The 25,581-nt window shown below is 35.4% G+C and overlaps 1 protein-coding gene across 10 annotated transcripts in view; it reads right to left on the bottom strand.

Moving 5' to 3' along the window:
* RPTOR (regulatory associated protein of MTOR complex 1) overlaps positions 1-25,581 on the bottom strand; it is a 503,724-nt gene that overhangs the window by 418,199 nt on the left and 59,944 nt on the right. For 8 of the 10 annotated variants that reach the window (XM_072645257.1, XM_072645259.1, XM_072645258.1 and 5 more), the window contains one exon: positions 19,203-19,305. In XM_072645257.1, the coding sequence (XP_072501358.1) occupies positions 19,203-19,305 (103 nt within the window). Of the gene's footprint in view, positions 1-17,832; positions 17,996-19,128; positions 19,306-25,581 lie in introns of those variants that run through there. The other 2 variants (XM_072645266.1, XM_072645265.1) reach the window with 2 other exon arrangements.

Raw genomic sequence — 25,581 nt, 5'->3', positions numbered from 1 at the left:
AGGTGGTATCAGTGATAATGAAGAAGTGAAGCAAGACACTGTATGGAGGTGGAACCAATAGGACATGGTAAATGACTATATGAGGACTGGGGAGATGGAGGGTGGGGAGGGGTGAGAGCAAAAAAAAAAGTCCAAGAGGACTCTGAGATTTCATACTTAGGTGACTGGGAGGAAGGTGGTAGTACCAACAAGAAAGAGAATAGAAAAAGGAGATAGTTCAGGGAAAAAGATAATGAATTTAGCTTAAATTAGTGTCATGTTCAATGCTAGAGGTTTTAAATAGAGATTCAGGACTGGGATTCAAAGTAGAGATTAAAGTTAGGAAGATCATTAAGAAAGTAGAGTGTTCACAAGATGATGAAGGGCCTCAAGTTTACCCTTTATGGACCCTACCAAACGTGGGGATGTGGAAAGAGGATTAGAACAGTATGAAGGCAGAGGGATGCTTTTTGCATCTAGGAATTAGTCCTACTGTGTTCTGCCTTGGTCAAACTATATTTAAAATACTGTGGTCACTTCTGAAAACTAAAGTTTGGAAGAATGTTTATAAATTTATGAACATTCAAAGGAGGCCATTAAGAACAGTGAAGAAGCTAAAGGATGGCCATGCCATGATAACCCAGATGAAAAAACTGTAAATATTTAGCCTGGAGAAGATTCAAGGGGGAAATAACAGCTTTCTCCAGGTACTAGAAAAGTTCTCATGTAGAAGAATTGTTCTGCTTGACTTAGATGGCAGAACTAGCAGCAACTGGTGAAAGTAGCAATATGGCAAATTTAGGCTAGATATAAGAAAAAAATATTCGGAGTATTCAAAAGTAGAATGATCCAACTCAGGAGCGAGTAGGCCCCTTTAACTCTGAGGGTCTTTAAGCAAAGGCTAGATAAGCATTTCTCATGTATGTTGTAAAGGAGATTGTTGTTCAAGTATTGTCCATCAATAAGCATTTTTAAAAGTACCTACTGTATGCCAGGCACTGTGCTAAACACTGGGGATAGAAAAAAAGGATGGACTACTGCTGACATCCTTACAACTCTAAAATCTTGTGATTCTGTGATCTACTCATCATCTTTATCAGCTTCCTCTGGTCATGCAACAGTTTGCCAAAGTCATTCCTAAAATGTGGTATCTAGAACTAGACAAATATTTCAAATGTGGTCTGACCAGGAGAGGGCAGTGAGACCTTCACTACTTCCATTATGAATATTTTGCTTCTCAACATGGCCCAAGATCACACAGCATATTTTTCAGTTATCACTTTGTTAACTTATATTGACTTTCTCATCCACCGAGGGTCCTAGATATTTTCTTTGAGGCCAGTCATTCAGCCACATAACAGTACTACCACTTTGCCCACATCACGCCATCTTATTCACAAGAATAGTAGGAGGGGCACTTTTACATGCTTTCCTGACAATTAAACATACTAGATTCACAGAATTCCTATAACTTACCAGATAAGTAACCTTATCATAAAGAAACAGAGGTCTAGGGAAACATATGACCCCCCTCAAAGGTATTCGAGGAAATGTTTGTACTTCATTATTTCTATATTTTCAAAGTAAATATGCCTCTGCTTAATAATAATGATACTAACCAGTACTGATAGTGGTAGTGATGGTGATGATAATGATGATGATGGCAATGAAGACAATGGCAATGAGAAGCAAGATGACAATATGAAGTTAGTCTGGATGGAGTCAGAACAGGGCTCTTGATAGGCTAAAACACATACTGATACTAAAGCTCTAGTCTTGTCCACAAGAAGCAATACAGCAAATCACCAAGGACCAACATTAAACCCAGTACTCTTTTTACTATGCCAGAGTTTCTTATGTACAACATCTTGTGGAAAGAAAGAACAAAGAAAAAGCTGGAAAAATCTGATTTTCCCAATTCTAAGGTAATTTATTAAAATCTAAAATTCAAGAGATTCAAAATCATTTTTTATTTTTTCATCAACAAAAAAAATGTATTGGTAAGAGTGGCATTCCTTAGACAAATTATTAGCTTCAAAAGAATCTTGTCAAAGCCTCAAAAATATTTTAATGACTAAAATAAAGCTTTCTTTTATATGATGAACCAGTTGAGGCCATTAAGACTCAGAAAGTTATGAGAAGAGACTAGATTTAGAAAGGTACGACTAAAGGTCCATTAAAGTACATGAACATTAAGTGAATAATCCAATTTTTAAAACATGAAATCAATGAATTTGCCATCTTTCCAAAATGAAGTTGATGATATCCATAAATAACATCATAGTTTATAATTATAAAGCACTATGGGTTTGCAAAACCCATCCCTATTTTATTTATTTAAGGAACATGAGGCTCAAAGGCCAGGTGACTTCCTCAATATCCTACAACTAGTAATTGTCAAAAGCAGTATTTGAAGCCAGATCTCACCTAACTCAAGTCCAGATCTCCTCTATAGTGGTGACAAGTTTTCATACCACCCACATTTATCCAGTCATAGAATTTACACTTAGTATTGAAAGGAACTTCTTGGCCAACGAGAATCACTTCTATAACATAACCAACAAAAATGTGGTTGAAGACTTCTGGTAAGAAGTAATGGAATACTTTCCAAAGCAATCTACTTCTCTTTTGATAACTCTACTTGTTAGGAAGCTTTTGCTTACCAAAGAGAAGGAACCTAATTATACCAAGTAGCTCACAATCAATTAAGCCACAAGGAAAACTAAGAACCATCTGGTGCAATCTTCAAGGGGAAAGAAAGAATATCCATCCAATAATAATGTCAATGCTATCAAATGCTTTAGATAGTTCAAGAAAGATGAAGACAGAAAAAGATTTAGCAATTAAGAGATCAGTTTTAGTTGAGTGATGAGGTCAAAGGACAGACTGTAGAGGGTTTAGAACCTGCAGCCTAGAAGGCCACATGTGGACTTCTGGGCCCTCAAGTATGGCCCTTTGACTGAATCCAAACTTCCCCACTCCTGGTTTAGAAGAATGAGAGGAGATGGAGTGGAGGCAGTGAATTTAGACTGTTTTTTTATAGGTACTGAATAAATGTTGGTTTTTATCATGTCACACAGTGTTATAAACATTATGACAAAGAAACAAAATACATTCATTAGGGGGAATGTAAATAAACGTAAGTCTTTTCAATTTTGCTCTGATTGTACTAGTTCTTTTCCAGGAGCCAAAGGACAAGAAGGAGCTCAAGAAGACTTTTTCTAAAAGAATGTGTTCTTGTTTATGAAGATTAAACTTAACTTTTATACTCTCTTCACCTCCAATTAATTCAATATCTTTGTTACCAAGAATCATTTAGGAAGAATTACATTTAAAAAATTTTTTAAAGCATTCCAGGGGGAAAGGAGAAGAGAACAAGGTGTTATTAAGTATCAACTATGTTCTAGGCACTACACTATGCATATTATAAATATGATTTCATTTGATCCTAATAATAGCCATAGAAAATAGGTGCTAGTATTTATTATCTGCATTTTCCAGTGGAGGAAACTAAGGCAGACAGCATTTAAGTTCCTTGCCCAGGGTCATACAGCTAGTAAGTGGTAAGAGTAATTTTGAACTCAGGTCTTCCTGACTCTAAACCCCGTGCTCTATCCACTGTGTCACCCAGTTACCTCTACACTATTATATAATCTACAATCTTTCCCCAACTTTTTTCCCACAAGTTTTGAGGTAAAGGGGGAATGCAAAAGTTAGTTTAATCCCAGTAGTTCCCAACTGGCTATGTACCTCCTCACATCAGAATTACTTCAGCAATCTCCTACTTGTCCTCTCTGATGTTCCCTTCTACATATTTCCTCCTTGAATCATCTTAAGACCTGTATCTTAAAACCAGATTCCTCTTTCTAAAACTATGCTCCCATGGCTGCATGATTGCTCTAAAACCTAAAATTAGCAGGTACTCTGCCTTATAGCTCTCTCTATTCCCGTTGAACTTGAATTGACATACTATCCATGGTGCCTGATTTCTTCAACAACTGATCAATGCCTTAGTCACTACATCTGAATTCCATTGCCTGCTTTTTAAGAGCTAATTTGCTAAACAATAATGTGCCCTTGAACAAGTAATTTAACCTCTCTAGGCCTCAGTTGCCACATGACACTCCCACAATCAAAGGATTTAACTTTAAAATGATCTCCAAGGTACATTCTAATTTTATGACTACATTATAGATATCTTCAACAATCTAACAACAACTTAAATCCTATTTAAATTTATTTCATACAATTCAAAGTCTGTCTCCTTGCTCTCCTAATCAAATGGCACCAAATGCTCCAGAAATGCTGAGGAAAAGAAAAGTGTTAAGGAACAACAAGAGGCTAGTACTATTTATGATAAATTACTCGCACCTTGAAAGAAATCAAATTCAGTAGAGAAACCACATTACTAGAAGGGTTTTTATGTGGCAAGGAAGAGGACACTACAAAAGTCTTTTTCAGGAATTGTGGTGATGATGGAAGAAATGGGATGGTAGCTAGTTGGAATGGTCTCTGTGTCTGCACACACATACTGTTCGTGTTAACAGAGAAAAAGTGGCTAATACACACAAAAAAGTTAAAGGCATGGAAAAGTGAAAAGAAATATAGAAGCTTACATTAAAAGCTTCAGAAAAGTAGGTATCATAAATTATATTTCTTTTATATTCCCCACTGTACTTGACAAATAAGTAGACTCTCAATAAATAGTCATTTTTCTATTATCTCATAAATACAACCTTAATGAACCTTAAGAGAAGAAAGAAGAGAGAATTTACAAAATTAGTCATTATGAAAAAGGCAATAGAAAACAACAAATCAATGAAACATTACTTTGGGATAAATAGAACTTCCAGAGGTCCTCACCAACTTTCAGTACTCTTAGCTTTTATGATACACAAAATCCATTAAGTGGTTCATAAAAAAAAAATTTCAGTAAAATTACATTCCCTATGCTCAGTATTCAGCTCATTTATACCAGTTTAAAATACAGATAATTCTCAAGGAAGTCATGGGACATACATTTTTCCAATAGAATTTTTCAATTTTATTGCTGCATCATTTAATAAAACATAAAATAAGATAAAGCCATAAAACAAAAAACGATTATTCCTCCAAAAACAGACAAGTGTCAAGAGAATTGGAGAAAAGAGAGGGAGTGAGAGGGGGAGGGGAGAATGAGAGGAAAAAGAAAATGTCTTATTACCTAGGTTGAAAATACAGGGGAAATAATAGTTCCTGACCTACATTTTTAGTTGCCACTTCTACACCGACATTTCATATTCAACATGCAGAAAACTTAACTCATTGAACCATTTTTTATGGTTCTAGAAAATAAAAGAGAAAAAGACATCACTGTTCAGTCAAGTTCAGTTTCATGAGCTCTATAAGCTAACTGCTCACTTTGCTATAATAGCTATCTATATATCCCTTCCAATCCTAATTTTACAACGCTACGTATGAATGAAAGGGAGGAGAAGTAGATGCTTTCAGGTAAAGCCAAGAAATATAATATTTCTATTACTGATCAAGCTGCTAACAAAAGTATAAATCAAAATGAGAAAAACCTGAAGAGTTATTTTTATAAGCTGATTTACACAGATACTCAGGACTGTGCTTCTCAAAGCAACAGTCTCCAACTACTTTTAGAAATACCCCTTGCACTTATTTGGCATCATTGTAGAAAATACATAGCTGTTCACCTCAGCAAAGCTACATCCAAAACTGAACTCATTATCTTTTACCCTAAACCCTCCCCACCCCCTAACTTGCATATGACTGTGAAAGGTACCACCATCTTTCCAGGCCTCATAACTTAGAACCCTTGGTTCCTCACTATCACACACACACACACACACACACACACACACACACACACACACACACACACACACACACACACACACACACACACACACCGATCCAATCTATTTCCAAGGCCTGAAGATTTGACCTTTGTAAAATCTGTCAAATATACACCCTTCTCTCCTCTGACACTGCCCTCACTCCAGTGGAAGTCATCATCACCTCATGTCTGGCTTAGCCTAACAGCCTGCTGGTGGGTCTGCCTGCCTCAAGTCTCACTCCAATATATCATCCCATTCATTTACATATGTGATTTTCCAAGGGCTGACCAAGTTACCACCTCCCTCAAAAAACTCCAGGGGCTCCCTATCAACTCCAGAATAAAACAGAAAAGGTTCTATTTGGCATTCCAAGCCCTTCATAACATAGCTACCTCCAACTTTTCCAGTTTTCTTACTCCCTGCAACCTATTCTTCAATTCAACAACACTAGCCTTTTTGTTGTTGTTCAGTCATTCACACGTGTCCAACTCTTCATTATCCTATGGATCATAACATGCCAGGCCCTTCTATCCTCTACTGTCTTAAAGTCTGTCCAAGTTCATGTTCGTTATTTGCACAACACTATCTGTCTATCTCATCTTCTACCATCCCCTTTTCTTTTCTGCCTTCAATCCTCCCCAACATCAAGGTCTTTTCCAATGAGTCCTGTCTTCTCATCATGTGGTTAAAAAACTTAACCTTCAACTTCACTATTTGAGCTTCCAGTGAATAGCCTGAATTGATTTAAGATTTAATTGATTTGATCTCCTTGGTGTTCTAGGGATTCTCAAAAGTCTTTTTCCAGCACCATAATTCAAAAGTGTCAATTCTGCAGTGCTCTCCTTTTCTTATAGTCCAACTCTCACAATCGTAGCCATAGCTTTGACCAAATGGACCCTTTGCTGGCAAGTGATTCTTTCTTTTTAGTATGCTGCCCAGATTTGCCATTGCTTTTCTTTGCAAGGAGATTTTTCTTTTTTAATTTCCTGGCTGCAGTCACTATCTGCAGTGATCTCTGAGCCCAAGAATATAAAATCTGACACTGCTTCCATTTCTTCTCCCTCTAGTTGCCAAGAAATGATAGGACCAACTGCCAAGATCTTTGTTTATGTGATATAAGTTTCAAGTCAGCTTTTACACTCTTATCTTTCACCTTCATCAAGAGGCTTCTTAATTACTCTTCAATTTCTGCGATCAAAATGGTATCATCGGCATATCTGAGATTGTTGATATTTCTCCTAGCAACCTTAATTCTAGCTTCTAATTCATCCAGTCTGGCTTCACATGATATAATTTGCATGTAAGTTAAATAAATAAGGTAATAATGTACAGCTTTGTGCTCCTTTTCCAATCTTAAGCCAATCAGTTGTTCCATGTTCAGTTCTAACTGTTGCTTCTTGGCCCACATACAGCTTCTTCAGGAGACAAGTAAGATGATCTGCTACTCCCATTTCTTTGAGGACTTAGCAAAATTTGTTGTGATCCACTCAATCAAAGACTTTAGTGTGGTCAAAGAAGCAGAAAGAGATGTTTTTTCTGTAATTCCCTTGCTTTTTCTATAATCCAGGAAATGTTGGCAATTTGGTCTCCAGTTCCTCTGCCTCTTTGAAAACAACCCTGCTCTTCTAGTAATTCTCAGTTCTAGTTCTCCGATTCTAGTAATTCTCAGTTCACATATTGCTAAAGTCTAGCTTGCAGAATTTTACACAACACCCTGGTAGCATGTGAAACAAAAGCAAATATTTGATAATTTGAACATTTCTTGGCATTGCCCAACTTTAAGATTAGGGTGTAAATTTATTTTTTTTCCATCTAATGGCTACTGTGGAGTTTTCCAAATTTGCTGACATATTGAATGCAAAACTTTAACAATATCATCTTTTAGGATTTTAAATAGCTCAGTTGAAATTCCATCACCTCCACTAACCTTATTGGTAGCAATGCTTCCCAAGGCCCACTTGACTTCATTCTCTAGGATGTCTGACTATAGATCAATATCCACACCACAGTAGTTATATGTGATTTAAAGATATTTCTTGTATAGTTCTTTATATATTCTTGCCACTTCTTCTTAATCTCTTCTACTTCTCTTAATCTCCTAAAATTTTTGTCTTTGATCATGCCCATCTTTGCATGAAACATTCCTTTTAGATTTCTAATTTTCTTGAAGAAATCTCATGTTTCCCTTAAATTCTCATTTAAGGAAATGTTCTTATCTCTCCTTGCTATTTTCTGGAATTCTGCATTCAGCTGGATATATCTTTCCCTTTCCTTTCCCCAGCTATTTGGTTTTTTCCCCACTTAATAGTATTGTATTTTTTTTCAAATTACATACAAAGAAAGTTTTTATTATTGAATTTTACAACATTTTGAGTTCCAAATTTTTTTCTCTTCCCTTCCCCTCCCCACTTCCCAAGACAGCATGCAATCTGATATAGGCTGTATATGTACAATCACATTAAACATATTTCCACATTAATCATGTTGTGAAAGACAAATCACAACAAAAGGGGAAAACCATGAGAAAGAAAAAAGAGAGAAAGAGAAAATAGTATGTTTCAAACTGATTAATATTCCATAGTTCTTTCTCTGGATCTGGATAGATCATTGCTATGCTGAGTTGGTCATCACCCAATGTTGCTGTCACTGTGTACAATGTTCTCCAGGTTCTGCTCACTTCATTTTGTATCAGTTCATAGTCTTCCATTACCTTCACATACCACAACCTGTTCAGTCATTCCCCAATTGATGGGCATCCCTTCAATTTCCAATTCTTTGCCACCACAAAAAAGAGCTGCTATAAATGTTTTTGCACATATGGGTACTTTTCCCTTTTTAATGATCTCTTTGGGATACAGACTTAGCAGTGGTATTGCTGGATTAAAAGGATATGCACAGTTTTATAGCTCTTTGAGCATAATTACAAATTACTCTCCAGAATGGATGAAACAGTTCACAACTCTATCAACATTTCATTGGTATTCCAATTTTCTCACATCTTTTCGAACATTTATCATTTTCCGTTTTTGTCATATTAACCAACCTAATTGGTATGAGGTGCATCCTCAGAGTTGTTCTAACTTACATTTCTTTAATCAATAATGATTTAGAATATTTTTCATATAAATAGTTTTAGATCTTGTACGGCTAGTTCACCTTTCCTTGCATTTCTTTTCCTTAATTCCCTTGATATTCTTAACCTTTTGTTCTTCCAGATGAATTTTATGATTTTTTTCTAGCTCTATAAAATAATTTTTGGTAGTTTAATTGGTATGATTTTGAATAAGTTTATAAATTTAGATTGAATTTTCATTTTTATTATGTTATCTAGGCCTACCTATGAGTAACTGATATTTTTCTAATTTTTAAGATCTGACTTTACTTTTGTGAAAAGTGTTTTGTTATAGTTATTGTGCTCATATAGTTCCTGTGTTTTTCTTGGCAGGTAGACTCCCAAATATTTTATATTGTTTACAGTTATTTTAAACAGAATTTCTCTATCTCTTGCTGCTGGGCTTTGTCGGTAATATATAGAAAAGCCAATGATTTGTGTGGGTTTATTTTATATCCTGCAACTTTGCTAAAGTTGTTAATTATTTCAAGTAGATTTTTAGGTGACTTCTTAAGGATTCTCTAAGTAATAACATCATATCATCTGCAAAGAGTGATAGCTTTGTTTCTTCATTGTCTACTCTAATTCTTTCAATTTATTTTTCTTCTCATCGCTAAAGCAAACATTTCTAGAACAATATTGAATAATAGTGGTGATAGTGGACATCCTTGTTTCACCCTTGATATTACTGAAAATGCTTCTAGCTGATCCCCATTACACGGATCTTGTTTGATGGTTTTAGATACTTGTCATTTTAAGGAAAACTCATTTATTCCTATGTTCTCTAGTATTTTTTAATAGGAACAGGTGTTTTATTTTGTCAAAAGCTTTTTCTGCATTTAGTAAGACAATCACATGACTTCTGTTAATTTCATTATCAATATGGTCATTTATACTGATAGTTTCCTAATAATGAACTAGTCCTGCATTCTTGGTATAAATTTCATCTGGTCATAATGTCTTACCCTTGTGATAAGTTGCTGTCATTTATCTGCTAACATTTTATTTTAAACTTCTGCATCAATATTCATTAAGAAAAATGGTCTATAATTTTTGTAAATATTAATTCATTTCGCTAAGATTGTTGAATTTATTGGCATGAAGTTGGGCAAAATAGCTCCTAATTACTGTTTTATTGCCTCTTCATTGATGTTAAGTTCACTCTTTTCATTTTTGATACTGGTAACTTGGTTTTCTTCTATTTTTAATCAAATTAACCAAAGGTTTATCTATTTTATTTGTTTTTTCATAAAGCTAGCCCTTAGTTTTATTAGTACAATGGTTTTCTTAATTTCAATTTTCTTAATTTCTTCTTTGGATTTCAGAATTTCTAATTTGGTATTTAATTGGGGTTTTTAATTTGTTGTTTTTCTAGCTCTTTTATAAAGTAGCACGCCCAATTCATCAACCTCCTCTATTTTATTTATGTAAGCACTTAGAGATATACAATTTCACCTAAGAACTGCTTTGGCTGTATCCATAAGTTTTGGTATGTTGTCTCATTACTATCATTCTCTTGAATAAAGTTATTGGTTTGTTGTTTGACCCACTCATTCTTTAGGATTAGATTATTTAGTTTCCAATTAATTTTCAATCTTTCCATGGCCCTTTATTCCATGCAATTTTTATTGCATCATGATATGAAAAGGATGTGTTTAACATTTCTGCCTGTCTGTATTGGATTATGAGGTTTTTATGTCCTAATACATGGTCAATTTTTGCATAGGTGCCATGTATCACTGACAAAAAGGTATATTCCTTTCGACCCCCATTTAATTTTCTCCAGGGAGAATATCTAACTTTTCTAAAATTCTATTCACCTTCTCGACTTCTTTCTGGTTTAGATTTATCTAGTTTTGGGAGGGAGAGATTGAGGTCCCCTACTAGTGTAGCTTTACTGTCGATTTCTTCCTATAATTCACTTAACATCTCCTCTACAAATGTGGGATGTTATGCTACTTGGGGCATATGTTTATTATTGATATTACTTCATTGTGTATGGTACCCTTTAGCAAGATGTATTTTTCTTCCTTATCTCTTTTAATTAGATCTATTTTTGCTTTTGCTTTGTCTGAGATTAGGATTGCTACTCCTTTTTTTTGTTTGTTTTTTACTTCAGCTGAAGTATAATATCTTCTGCTCTGGCCTTTTATCCCTCTGTTTCATATGTGTTTCTTGTGAACAACATAATGTAGGATTATAGTTTTTAAACCACTCTGCTATCAACTTCTGTTTTATGTTAGAGTTCATCCCATTCACATTCAGTCATAATTACTGTGTCTTTCTCTCCATCGTATTTTGCACCCCCTTTCCCTGTTTATACTTTTCTCTTCACCCTGTCCCTCCATCACCAGCGTTTTACTTCTGACCATTGCCTCCCTCTATCTGCCCTCCCTTCTATCAGCTCCTCTTCCTTTTCTTTCCCTTTTCCCCTATTACTTCTTCCCTCCCTTCTACTCACCCTCCTCCCTTTTCTTTCTCCTCCTACTTCCCTACAGAGTAAGACAGATTTCTATAATCAACTGAATATGTATGCTATTTCTTCTGAGCCAAATCTAATAAAACTAAGGTTCAGACATTGCTCACTCTCCTTTTTTCCTCTACTGTCTTTGTGCCTCTTCATGTAATTTACCCAATTCTGCCTCCTCCTTTCCTCTTCTCCCAGTACAATCCTTTTTGCCTCGTTTAATTATTTTTATCATCATATTAAAGTCAATTTATACTCACAGCTTCTGTCTATGTATATTCCTTCTCAGTGTTATAATAAAGATACAGTTCTCAAGAGTTACAAAAATCATCTTCCTGTGCAGGGATGTAAACAGTTTAATCTTATTGAGTAACATGGCTTTTTCTTTCCTGTTTGACATTTTATGCTTCTCAAGTCTTGTATTTGAAGATCGACTTCTCCAAAAGATCGACTTTCTCTGAAGCTGAACACAGCTTCAGTTTTTTCATCAGGAATGACTGAAAGTTGTCTGTTTTAATGAATGTCAACTTTTCTCTGAAAGATAACGCTCAATTTTGCTGAACAGAACAGATGAACCTTGTTTGCAATACAAGCTCCTTTGCCTTCCAGAATACCATATTCCAAGCCCTCCAATTCTTTAATGTAGAAGCTGGTAGGTCCTGCATAATCCCGACTATGGTTCCACAAAATTTAAATTGTTTCTTTCTGTCGGCTTGCAATATTTTCTCTTTGACCTGATAATTCTGGGACTTTTCTACAATAGTCCTTGGAGTTTTCATTTTGGGATCTCTTTCAGGAGGTGATCAGTGGGTTCTTTCAATGACTATTTTACCCTTTTGTTCTAGGACATTGAGGTAATTTTCTTTGATAATTTTTTGAAAGTTTTTGTCCAGGCTCTTTTTTTTATCATGGCTTTCAGGTAGTCCAATAATTCTTAAATTATCTCTCCTAGATCCATTTCCCAGGTCAGTTATTTTTCCAATGAGATATTTTATATTTTCTTCTAACTTTTTATTCTTTTGATTTTGTTTGATTTTTGATGTCTTATAGAGGCATTAGCTTCCACTTCTCCAATTCTAATTTGTAAAAAAATTATTTTCTTCAGTTAGCTTTTGTACCTCCTTTTCCATTTGGTCAATTCTACTTTTTAAGGAGTTGTTTTCTTCAAGTGGATTTTTCCCCCCATTTGGCCAATTGTATTTTTTAAGGAATTGTTTTCTTCAATTTTTGCCCTTCCTTTTCCAAGCTATTGACTCTCTCCTGCTTACCTCTCATTTCTTTTCCCAATTTTTCTTCTGTCTTATTTGACTTTTTTAAATCCTTCTTGAGCTTTTCTAAGAAGTTTTTTAGGGCTGGAGATCAATTCCCTTTGTAGTTTCAAGTGTAAGTATATTGACAATGTTGTCATCTTCTGAATCTGTGTTTGATCTTCCCTGTCACCATAGTAATTCTCTATGGACAAAGTTCATTTTCACCTTTTGCTCATCTTTTGTGCCTATTTCTTGGATTTTAAAGTTGAGCTCTCCAGCTGGAGCCCAGGGGGCACTGTCCCAGGCTTCTTGTGCTGGGACCTTAAAGTGCTGGCAGTTGGAGGGGTCTTGCAGTTTACCTGGTGCTGAACTGGGGTCCTAATGATGGTGTCTGGCATGTGCTGGAACCAGGTGGGGTTCTTCTGTGTTTCCCTGGGGCAACACTGAACTTTGTGAAGTTCTGGCCCCTGGATTTCCCCAGTTATTTGCAAAGCCTCATCAGACGGCCATTTTGTTTTCTTGATCATTTTTCTTTGGAATATTTGCCACTTTGTTGCTCCTCAATGAAGACACTCCATCTCTAGGCTCTGGGCATTTTCTCTGGCTGTCCCCATGGTTAGATTGCTTTCCTTCCTCATCTCTGCCTATCTCCTTCAATTCCAAACTAAAAATCTTACCTTCTACAGGAAACTTTTTCTAGACCTTCTTAAATATAGTCTCTTCCCTCTGTTAATTACTTGTTAATAAAATCCTTCAAACAGCTCATTTGTACATATTTGTTTGCTTGTTTTCTCCCCTATTAAACAGTGTGTTCCCAGAGAGCAAATACTGCCTCTTTTTGTCTCCCGCACCCTTAGCACAGTGCCTGGAACATAGCAGATACTTAAAATAAATGTTTATGACTGTGTCATGTAACAATGATATATGAATATTACTGATCAAGATAATACCTTCTATTTTCCCTCTTTACCCTGACTGAAGAAACCACAAGTGAATCTCCCAAATTGCTACCTAGTAGACAATATTTCACTTGTAAAATAAAGGGTTTTTAATTAAAATAAATACACAAAAGAAAAAAACCATAAACTTATACATTAAAATTTAAATATAAAATAAGAAGTCATGTGCATAGAAGACATAAGAGAAGATTCAAAATATATAGCAATAAATTTCCATTTCAAGAAAGCCTATATATTAAATACTGTGATGTGTTGAGAGCTGTCCATCTTTTCTTTGCTTCCTTGTAGATTTTTTTGTTCTTTGCAGTACACTTTGTACTTTCCTTATTTTTTCCCCCACCTCTCTCCTCTCCACCATTCTACAATTAAGCATGGCCATATTTATATATACATATGTACACATATATACATGTTTTCCCTAACATACTACTCCTAATTTTTGTTTTCATGTTTGTGTGTATATCTTACTTTCTACCCCTCCTGATTCTTCTACTTTACTTCTATTCACTACTCTGCCCTCCTATTACTTTACCTACCCCACCTCCAAGAATTCCTCTTTTATCCTCCCATTCCCATAAATCTAAACGTTTTAAAACCCCATTTAACCTATTCCCTCAACCTCCTCTCTAAAGATCCTCTCTCCCCACACCTGAACCTCTTAGAATTTTATTTCTTTCTAAATTTAGAAGACTTTGATACTCTTCTAGATGTATATGTATTGTTCTCCTCTTAAGCCCACTCCCAATGAAAGTAGGTTTCCAGAACTAACAGCCCTCCTTCCCCACTGATTTTCTCTTTATTAGTTGTTCTTCTTACACCTCATTCATATAAGACAATTAATCTTTTTTGCTGCTCCTAAATGGTTTACTTTTTGAGGTCATATCATGCCCAGGCCTACTCCAATCTTTCTTTTTAACTACCAAATTACTAATAACAATCCTAAACATATGTTTTACACTTTTCATACATAAAAGATAAAGTGTTGTCCTTATTGAGTCCCTCTAGTCATTGGTCTTTAGTATGTACCTTACGTTTCTGTTGGCTCTGTATGTCAAATCTTCTATTAAGTTTAGCATTTGTTTTTTTTAAACAAAGTCCTTAAATTCATTAAATATACTTTTTTTTCCATTTAGAATTCTGATCAGCTCTGTTGAGTAGGATATTTTCAGCCAGAAGACCAGTTCATTTGCTCGTCAATATATAGCGTTCCAAGAGCTGTAGTCTTTTAGTGCTGCCACTGCTAGGTCTTACGTGATTCTAATTGTGGTACCACCATATGTAAATTGGTTTTCTCTTGCTGCTCATATTATTTTATCCTTGAGATGGGGATTCCAGAACTTGACTATAATATTGCTGTAGGTTTTCTTCATAGGATCTTGTTCAGGTGATTAAGTGAATTTTTTCTATTTCTACTGTCCCCTTTTGTTCTGATGTTTCATGACAACTTTCTTTAATTATTTCTTGTAATATACTAAGATTCTTTTTTTGATCATAGCTTTCAAGTAGTCTAATTATTCTTGTTTTCTCTTCTTGATCTGTTCCCCAGATCAGCTGTTTTTCTGAGGTGTTTCACATTCTCTTCTATTTTTCCACTCTTTATATTTTATTATTTGTTGATCTCTTGTAATTTCATTGGTTTCCCCTAGCTCAATTCTGATTTTCAAGGAGTCATTTTCTTACTTAAGATTCTGGATCTCCTTTTCTAATTGGTTGACTTTCTTTTCACAATCTTGTTTTTCTTGGATAGTTTTTTTTTTTTTTTAGTTTTTCCTCAATCTCTCTCATTTGATTTTTTAAAGTCTTTTTTAAGTTCTATGAATTTGGGGGGGGGGGGGGAGGTGACCATTACTTTTTGGGGTAAAAGATTTCTTTGCTTCACTATCCTCTTCTGAAGTGAACCCCAGTTTTGTCTATCCCCATAGTAATTTTCTATGGTTGGATTTTTTCTCCTTTGCAGGTGCATTTTTTTTAACAACTTAATTTTTATGATCAACACTAGAACTGGGGTATGGCAAATGGCCTCTGGCCTCAGATCCTCCTTCGGTTCTCCTCTTTGACCTTTAAACAAAATCAAAACCCTTAGCCTCCTGTAAGTGCCCAGAGTTAGCAGAGTCCCCATCCCACTGCTTCTGCACTTACCAGGCATATGCTGGTTCCTTCCTGATGTCACTGCAGTACAGCTGGATCTGGTGTTCCTTGTCATTAAAGGTTCTAGATGCAGAACTCCCCTCACTGTCCTGGGGATAAAAGTTCCTGTATCCTCAGCTAACCCAGCTAACCCCAGTGTGTTTGCCTCTTGCTTTTTAAGGCCAAGCCTGGAGTCGTTTACCCTCCACAGGAGTCAAACCTCATCCCCAAGGATTTTTCTTTAGATCTTCTTTGATTGTCCCAGGACAACCCCCATTCAGCTCCTTTTCTTACTGATTTTTACTGTTCTCTATATTTGCCCTGAGGTGCTGTTTTATCTTTTTTGTAGAGATAAATCTTGAGAGCTTGGAATTTTCTAACCTACTCTGCCATCTTCCCGGAATCCTCTTATAAAATGAAGTTTGAAGAAAATGTCATTCAACTGAGCAGCTATTTATTGTACATATCCAGCTCTAATTTAACAACTGCCTTTGGAACACTTAATAACTTTGATTTAAAAAAGCATGTTTATTTTACCACTTACTTCTAGCAGGCCAATAGGTATGAAATACATTCTAACTTATTCAAAAGAATAACAAATTACTGGCAGAAACCAACTCAGAACCAACTCAGAATCTTAGCTATCAGTTTTCCATAAAGTAAGTAAAATTTCTTGATGAGTACAAAAACACTTAATTTCTGCTCAAAAAGATAGGGATATAATGAATACTAATAGTCATATTATATTTTTAAAAAATCAGAAAAGAACTAGAACAGTTAGAACAGAATTACCTTTCACAGCAATGGGAGGAGAATTCTTAAACAAGGGATAGAGGTTATATTTGTAACAATTTACGTAGTCAAGCAAAACAAACTAACTATGACCAGTGTATCTCATTCTATATATTGATTCCACCACTGCTCTGCCAGGAGGGGGAGGGCATCCTTCATCAGCAACTCTTGAGCATGGTGGTTGGTCACTACATTGATCAGAGTTCTTGAGTTTTTCAAAGTTATCCATTTTTAAAATATTGTTGTATAATTTTTTTTCTCCAGTGTATTGCATTCACTTCACTCTTGATCTGTCATTACAAATCTTTCAAGGTTTTTCTGAAACTGTCCCTTTCAAATCCTTTGAATCAGAGATTCAATTATTAAGCAAACTGGTCAATGATAAAAAAAAAAAAAGGCTCCATATACACTGAAACAGTTTTGCAACACTTTTCATAACAGTAAAGGACTAGCACATGCCCACCAAGAGTGGAATGTCTGAATAAATTATGGTACAAGAATTTAATAGAATACCACTCTGTCATATGAAGAAACGATGAATATATCCATGATAAAATATGCTCCCCACCATTTGAGAGAAAGATGATGGACTACAGGTTCATACATTGAGAAATTACCTTTCATGGGCAAAGTTGAGGATTTGTTTTGCATGACTACGTATGGTGATTACAAGGGAAGTTGGTTTTGTTTGTGTGTATGCACAGTCTAAATTGGGGGGGTAGAGGGAGGAGGAAATAGAAGTGGAGAGGTAATATGATGATATTGATGAAAGTATCAATGAACTAGTAAAATTTTAAAAAGCACAAGAGAGAAAAAAAAGAGGTTCAAAAGAAGACACCAACAAGTAAGATAGTTTTGGAATAAATTTGTTAAATTTATTCTACATTTTAAAGGAAAAAAGTTGGGGCAGGCAGGGACCAGAGTGAAGAACTACCATATCATATGCAATCCTCTTTTTCTGTTCTTTGAATATGGAAATTCTTGTGTGCCTTGATGTTTGTGAAGTTCAGAACATTAGTCAGTCAATAAGCATTTATTAAGTGCCTTCTATGTACCAGGCACTATGCTAAGTATTGATACTGGATACAAATATCAAAAAAAAAGAGAAAAAAACACAAATTTAATGAATGAATTAATGAATGAATGAATGAATGAGAAGGAAAAACTCATAACCAATGCAAAATAAAGCAAAACCAGGAAAACATTCATAACAATATAAATCAAAAAAAAAAACAACAAAGTAATTGAAATTGAATGCTGTGAAATTGTAATGACCAGGTCAAGAAGAAATATGAAGATTCACCTCTCTCCCATCTTTGAATAGATACGGATCAACCATGAATATGAACACCACATATGATGTCATGTTTAATTGATGTGCTGGTTTACTTGGGTGAACTTTTCTTCTCTTTTGTCTTCTTTGTTATATGTGATGGAACTTTGGGAAAAGGGGGATAGGGAATGTACTGGGGAAAAACAAATCAATAAATTTTATATATATATACATATGCATACATATACATATACACACATACACACATATATATGACTGAGAAATATGAAAATAGTAACATGTTCCCTAATGTGGCTGGCATAAATGCAAACTGGAACAACAGACTATTATTCCAGTCCACCCCTTATTCTATTGATCTAAATGAGATTTATATTAGGCAACGGTAAAAGATGTTATCAATTATATCTCTTGGATGGAGCTGGAGCCCAAATTGATGACCAATATGTATTTATTTAGGGCCAATTATGTGTACCAGTTGATGCACCTGTTGGTACACACAGCAGGGTACTAGGCTATGATTTGAGGATAGAAAGACAAAAATGAAATACTCTCTGCAGACAAAGGACTTTTTAATGGTAATGTTTCAAGTGTCTCTTTTGTATGAGGTTCACCTTTTTTCAGCAATGATTAGGCAGGATATGTTATTTTTGGTGGAAGTTGAAGAACCTCTGTTTACTTTTTAACATAGTATGCAATTCCCTGTCTTGATTTCTTGCAAATTCTAGGTTTTTTGAATTGTCTTTCCTTCATATAAAAAGCCTCCCTCCTGGTAACTTGAAAAATCTGTCATTTATTAGTGAAATGGTGACATTTAGGATTTGAGGTCTGGTAAGTTTTTTCTAGTGCAATTCTATCAATCAGTACTTTGCTACCTATGGTCTAAAAACACACACAGACACACAGATGAAAGAAAGCAGGGTTGCTTCATTTTCGTCCATGTTTCCCTAATGCCTAGCACTATGCACAGAAAACAGCACAAAAAAACTTTGAAATGTTTGTTGATATATATGTGTATATAAGTTTGCACTCAAACATATATAATCAATACATACCAATTCATATATCACTACAAATTAACAATTACTTAACATATATGTGTAAATGTGTATTGTATAAGTGTATATCTCTATCATATATACATATATACACATATTAACATTTCCAAAAGATTTTTTTTTACTTTAAATGACTAAAAGAAGGTACAGAAACTATGTACCATAAAAGTACAATAATTTTTTAGACGTGTATAAAACATAAACAGGACAATCTCATGTTGATCTTAAGAGTAGGGGCCAATGAACTTACAACCAAGGTGTGTTCATCCTTGAAGTCCTCCAGATTGTCTCTCCATGACAGGTCATAAGAAAATTCATACTTACCAATCCAGCACTCTAAACGGGCACAGGGAGTTGTCTTCACCACATCCGGAGGATCCACACCTACATTTAGGCACAAAACTAAGGCAACGCTAACCGTCTTCATCTGGGAACACAATAGAGAAACCAAAAAGAAAAATGTTTTCATGTGGACACTGAGATTATCTGTTTTCTATAATCAGAGGACATTGCTCTGCCTTCACATTTTAGCAAAACTCTTCTATTCATCTCAAAAAATCTTTATTAAGTGACTACCATATTTGCCATGCTAGGTATTGGGGTTACAAAGGGATAAATGATACCATTGTTCCTATCAAAGAGCTTATAATGTACTACATAGAATATAGCTTGAATTCATTAAGTATAACACAAGATAGAATGTGATACAGGCAAAGAAAAGTATAAGACAAAGCACCCTGGCAACCTGAAATAAAATACTTCCAACAAGAAAGGATCAGAACTTTGTGAAATTGTTGTTGCTGTTTTTAATTAAAGTAATTCTATAAGGAAATACAGAAAATCCCTAAAATATATAAAATACAGGCCAATTTTGTCCCAAAAGTTCACTTGTTGGATCATTTTTTTCATGATATGACAATTAAGTCCCCAGGATGGTCCATAAACACTTATTTAAACCATAACACAAAAATACTATACAAATGTACATTGAAAAATGGAAAAATATTATTAGAAATACAGAAATACATCATAGAGTATAATCTTTTAGTCCTTCAATTTTGGGAAATAACAGGAATGTATCAGGGGAAATTAAAAATTTATTATTATATTTGAGGCTCACTCTCTCTTTCAATCATTGTTTAACTGATATATCTCCTGTCATTCCTGTGCTACCTCAAGTAGCACCCTCCTAACAACTGAATTGCCCAGTAAACTGGAACATAGTAGGTAGAAAAAAATCAGAGGGAACTGGGAGTAGTCACTTCTAGTTCAAAATGGATATAGCTTATTTGTTTGCAATTATTTGCATTTCAACTAGGATTAAGGTCAGTAATAAGAAAAGTTTCTTTCTCAATCTTTTGAGATCATGCCATGGCCTCCAAAGTTCTTTTCTTTTCTTAGTATAGCTGACAGTACAAAGATTGTACACAGCACCCCTATAAGAACCCACACTGGCCACTGGTTTTCCAGAGGGATCTCTTCTAAATGGGACAGGTCTTGAGAAAAGAGAAACGTTGCTTACTCCTCTCTTTAGAATGGAAGTGTATATGAAGGCCTGTCTAATGTATAAGAGTTTCTTTAACTCTTGGGCACCATATTTTCCAAACTCTATGGAATTCTCACTAGCATCACAAGCCACTACCGCTCCCACCAAAATCATAACCATAATCATAATAACTAACATTTATATGATGCTTACAGGTTAGTCCAGAACTTCGCACATAATATCATATTTAATCTCCCCAATAACCTTGTGATGCAGATGCTATTATTATTCCCAGTTTTTAGATGAGGAACCTGAAGTTTAGAGAGGTCAAGTAACTTGTCTAGGCCAGATAGTTATAAAGTGTCTGAGGGAACTCTGATCTTCCTGACTACAGATACAACATTATATCTAGACGCCTCAAATCATTCTAGTGTTCTGATGTTTTGCTATCCAATGCCAAAGTAATTCAGTAATTTTGTAACCTATCAGAGTACTTTACTTTTTCAAGGGAGAGTGGGTGTGGGTAGAGGTGAGGATTATGTTGAAAAGTTAGCAAGATTTCAGTTTTTCTTGATTTCCTTTTAACTAAACACAAATACCTCTGAGTAGAGGTAATTTGAGGTACCAGGCAGTCACACAGGCAGCTTACAGAGAACATAACTGTTCCCTGGAAATTCAAAGATAATATTTACATTTGTTACTTTCTTTCAAGTTTCAGGTCTCAAGATTAAATACTTCCAATATCAGGAGAAAAATGAGCTTGATGTTCTTGCCTCGCAGAATTGAAGATAAATAGTATAAGTGTATCCATAATCAATTGCACAGAGAGGCAAGAGACAGAAAAATAAAGGAAGAGAAAAAGAGACTCAAAAGGGGATGTCAAAGTATTGTTTCCATTTCCCCAAAGTGTAGCCAGTAGCAAATAGCTTCAACTCTTGGCACACTTCATATGACTAAATTGGGTACTATTTAAAGGATCTTCTGAAGCTCAATGATAAATAACCTCACAGAATTAAGTGTGAGTTAGGGGATCAACCAGCTTAGAATTCAGCGTTTTGAGCATGATAACTCCTTCATACGGAGGTTCCTGAGAAGATCTCACTAATTGGAACAGGAGGCCAAAGGAGTAAAGGTACTGAATGGGAGGCCAAAGGAGTAGAAGTGTTGCACAGGAGGGCAGAGAAGGAGGACAATGGAATACAGGTGTCAAAGAGATCGAAGGAGCACAGGTGTTGCCACAGTGGGAAGGCTGCTGAGGCAGAGGTGGAAAAGTAGTTGAAGGGCAGAGGCTGAGTTGGGTTTCAAGTGTCATTTTTATTACACTAGAATGGCCTAACCAGAAGCTCTAAACAACTATCCAATTATTTAAAAGAAATCTGGGAAAGTTTATATATAAACTGATGCAGAGTGAAGTGAGCAGAACCAGAACAATTTATACATTAACAATTTAAACACAAGCACTATTGAAAGACTTAAGAACTCTGATCAACAAAATGACCAGCCCAACTCCAAATGACTTATGATGAAAAGCACTGCCTACCTTCTGACAGAGGCGGATAAAGACTAAGAGTAATGAAGGAGACATATTTTTTGGACATGGCAAAAGTGGGAATTTATTTTGCTTTTCTATGGATAATTTGTTAAGAGGGTTTTGGTTTTGTTCCTTCTTCCCCCTGCAATGGGAGTGGTGAGAGGGAGAGAAAAGAGGTTCTTGCTAAGTGAAAAAAAAAATAGTTTAAAAATCTGAATCCTTTCTTCAACTGCCGTTTCTGAAAGATTATTGCACTGTGGTCAGTAAAGGGTATGTCTAATTCTACTTTTTTGCACTTGTTTGTGAGGTTTTTATATACTAGTACATGGTCAATTCTCACAAAGATGTCATACACAACTGAAAAATAACTTTTGCTTTCTATTCTTATTTAGTAATCGTCAGTGATCTAGCAAATCTAACTTTTAAAATTCTATTCACATGCTTAATTAGTCTTATTTTTTTCTTTAGATATAAACCTACTGGACCTCAAGAATACACTGAGACCCTCACAACTACTACATTTCTGTTGTTCAGTTGTTTCAGTTGTGTCTGATACTAAGTGACCCTTTGGGTTTTCTTGGCAAAATACTAAAGTGGTTTGCCATTTCCTTCTTCAGCTCACTTCACAGATGAGGAAACTGTGGCAAACTGTAACTTGATTTGCCCAGGATCACACTGCTAGTAAGTGTCTGAGGCCAGATTTGAATTCGGGAAAATGAGTCTTCTTCACTCCAGTCCTGGAACTGCACCATCTAACTGCCAACTATGATAATTTTTGCTAACTCTCTTGTTAACTAACTTCTCCTTCAGGTAATGCATATGCAAGTAATTACTGTTATTAGATTATTCTATTATCTATGGTACCTTAAGTATAATGCAGTTACCCTGATGCTTATTTCCCTTAATAGTATCTGTTTTCACTCTTGCTTTGAGACCAAGACTGTTACTCCCTTTTTTTAATTTACATGAAGCATAAAAAATTCTGTTCCTTCCATTAATGTCAACTCTGTGTGAATCTTTATATTTTTAGTGAGTTTCTTATAAATATTGATGAATTCTGCTTTCTAATCCATTTTACTAACCTCCTCCTCCTTATCAAAGTACACATCCCATTCACATTTATTGTTATGACTATTTGTTTTCCTCTCTTTTCCTCCTAGCCACCACATTTCTACAATGGAGGTGAAAAGAAAGCACATAACCAGCACAACCAATCTGCAACTAAAGTGCTCTGTTCAATAATGCTTATGCTTGCTTTCGCTTTTTATTGCCCCCTTTTAAGATCAAACTTCTGAAGCTGACATTTGTTTTTTTCTATTATTCAAAAATGTTGTCTTGGCCCTCATGACCCTCTCCCAGCTCCTGGTCTTAAACTGTTTCTCTGTTAAATTTAATCTATTTCTACACCAAACTAGATGTGTGTACATTCAACTTCCCTTTGTCCAGTTCAGATAAGAGTGAGGTTTGTGATATGTCCACTGTCCTCACTTATTCCTCAACAACTGTACTCTTCTTTTTGTACCCCAGTTATGCAGAATGGCAAGTTCCTTCCCTAGTATATTTCGTTTTATCTGCCTTTTCTTCTCTTAAAATACTGTGCCCTGCCCCCAAACAGCAACAACAACATAAACACTAGAGTTTCTGTCTGTGTAACTAATTATGACTGTATATGACCCTTTAAAACAATGGCATTCCTAAGAAACATTTGTTTCTTCTCCCCTTTTTAAAATGTTAAGACTTCATAATTTGGCCCTTCCTAGTTTCCCAAAGATATTTAACTTTCAAGGCCATATGCATGCCGATGAAAGCAGTTCAGCTCAAGCTGGGACAACAAAAGTACGTCCTGCTTTATGCTAAAAAGACATGGGAAAGTATTGTAGAAATATGTTATTATTGTCTTAAAGCAGACCTTCAACATCCTCTACATTTTTCTCAGGCCACTCAAAATTGCTGGGCAGCCACAGGTTGTACAGGCCTGTCTTAAAGCCTGTCAGTGACTACATACTGAAATGAATGTGACCAACCAAGCTAAATTAATAAAAATAAGAGTCATTCCTTAATTGATAAATGGTCAAAGGATATGAACAGTTTTCAGAAGAAATCAAAACTATAGCTATGTGAAAAACGCTCAAAATTACTACTGATTACAGAAATGCAAATTAACACAACTCTAAAATACGACAGCACATCTATCATATTGACTAACATGACAGAAAGGGGAAATAACAAATCTGGAGGGGATATGGAAAAATAGGGACACCAATGCATTGTTGGCAGAGTTGTGAACTGGTCCAAAAATTCTGGAGAACAATCTGGAACTATACCCAAAAGGCTAAAAACTACATATACTTTTTCACCCAGTAATACTATGACTAGCTCTATATCTCAAAGCAATCAAATAAAAACGAAAAGGATATATACATACAAAAATATTTATAGTAGCTCTTTTTGTGGTGGCAAAGAATCAGAAATTGAGGGAACATCTGTCAATTGAGGAATGGAATGGTTGAACAAATTGCAGCATGTAATTGTGATGGAATACTATTGTACTATAAGAAATGGCAAACAGGATGGTTTCAGAAAAACTTGGGAAGATTTAGATGAACTGATACAGGGTAAAATGTGCTAAAACAAAAGGATGCTATACATAGTAACAACAATATGGTAACAATGATCAGCCATGAAAGACGTGGCTACATGGATCAAGACAATGCTCTAAAGGACTAAAGGATCCATGATGAAAAATGCTATCTACTTCCAGAGAAAGAGCTGATGAACTCTGAGCAAAGACTGAAGTATACTTTCTTCACTTTTGTTAATTTCCTTGGTTTTTTTTTTCAACACTGCTAGAATGGAAATATATTTTATATCTATAAAGGTAATTTAAATGGGAAGATTTTTCCCATTCATTAATAGGTCCATGTGACCTACTTAAATCACATGGAAGCCTGAGTCACATGTGGTGGGAGGAGTTCGCTGAATGGGTGGAACAGCAAGGCTGGAGCAGAGATGAGAAGTTGGTCAAGGCTAGCCAAAGCTGGGAAGAACACAGGCAAGCAGGTACAGCTAGGCTCCACAGTGTTTGTTTGTTTGTGGGAAGGCCTGGTGAGGGGAGGAATGGGAGGAAAGGTGAAAGGCTTGGAAAAGCCTTTGTCCCCTCAGGTGCTAATGCGTATTGACTTCTTGGTTACTATGATGGATTTGGCTTTCTGGTGTTGGGATTTGGCTTTATGGTATCTGAATAAATGTTCTTCTGCCCTCTATATGGAGAGTCTGTTATACTCCGCAATTCAGAATTATCCTGGCATATTCGTAGTCACCCTCAGTGCTGTGAATATTGCCTGGGCAATACAATATCATTGCACATATATAATGGGTATCACAATCCTTGCCTTCTCAATGAGTAGGGAAAGGGCTGAAGGAAGAGACTTTGGAATTCCAAATTTTTAAAAATGAATGTTAAATAAGCAAAAGGAGTGGAGGGGAAGATAAAATAAGATGAATAAGTAAAATAAGATGAAAGATTCCAAGTAAATTTCAGAAGCTAAGCAAAGATAACAAACAGTAAATACTTTAAACCAAACTAGTTCCTTACAAAAAAGGTCATTATTGGAAGGAAAAATAAATAAATTGATGTGTGGATTTTACAAGTCACTTCATAACTATGGACAAGGTTAAACTGTATA

This window comes from Notamacropus eugenii, chromosome 2 (genome assembly GCF_028372415.1).
Source record: "Notamacropus eugenii isolate mMacEug1 chromosome 2, mMacEug1.pri_v2, whole genome shotgun sequence".
NCBI classification, from domain to species: Eukaryota; Metazoa; Chordata; class Mammalia; order Diprotodontia; family Macropodidae; genus Notamacropus; species Notamacropus eugenii.
The sequence above is the reverse complement of the archived record's forward strand: the minus strand, read 5'-3'. Positions and strand labels throughout refer to the sequence as shown.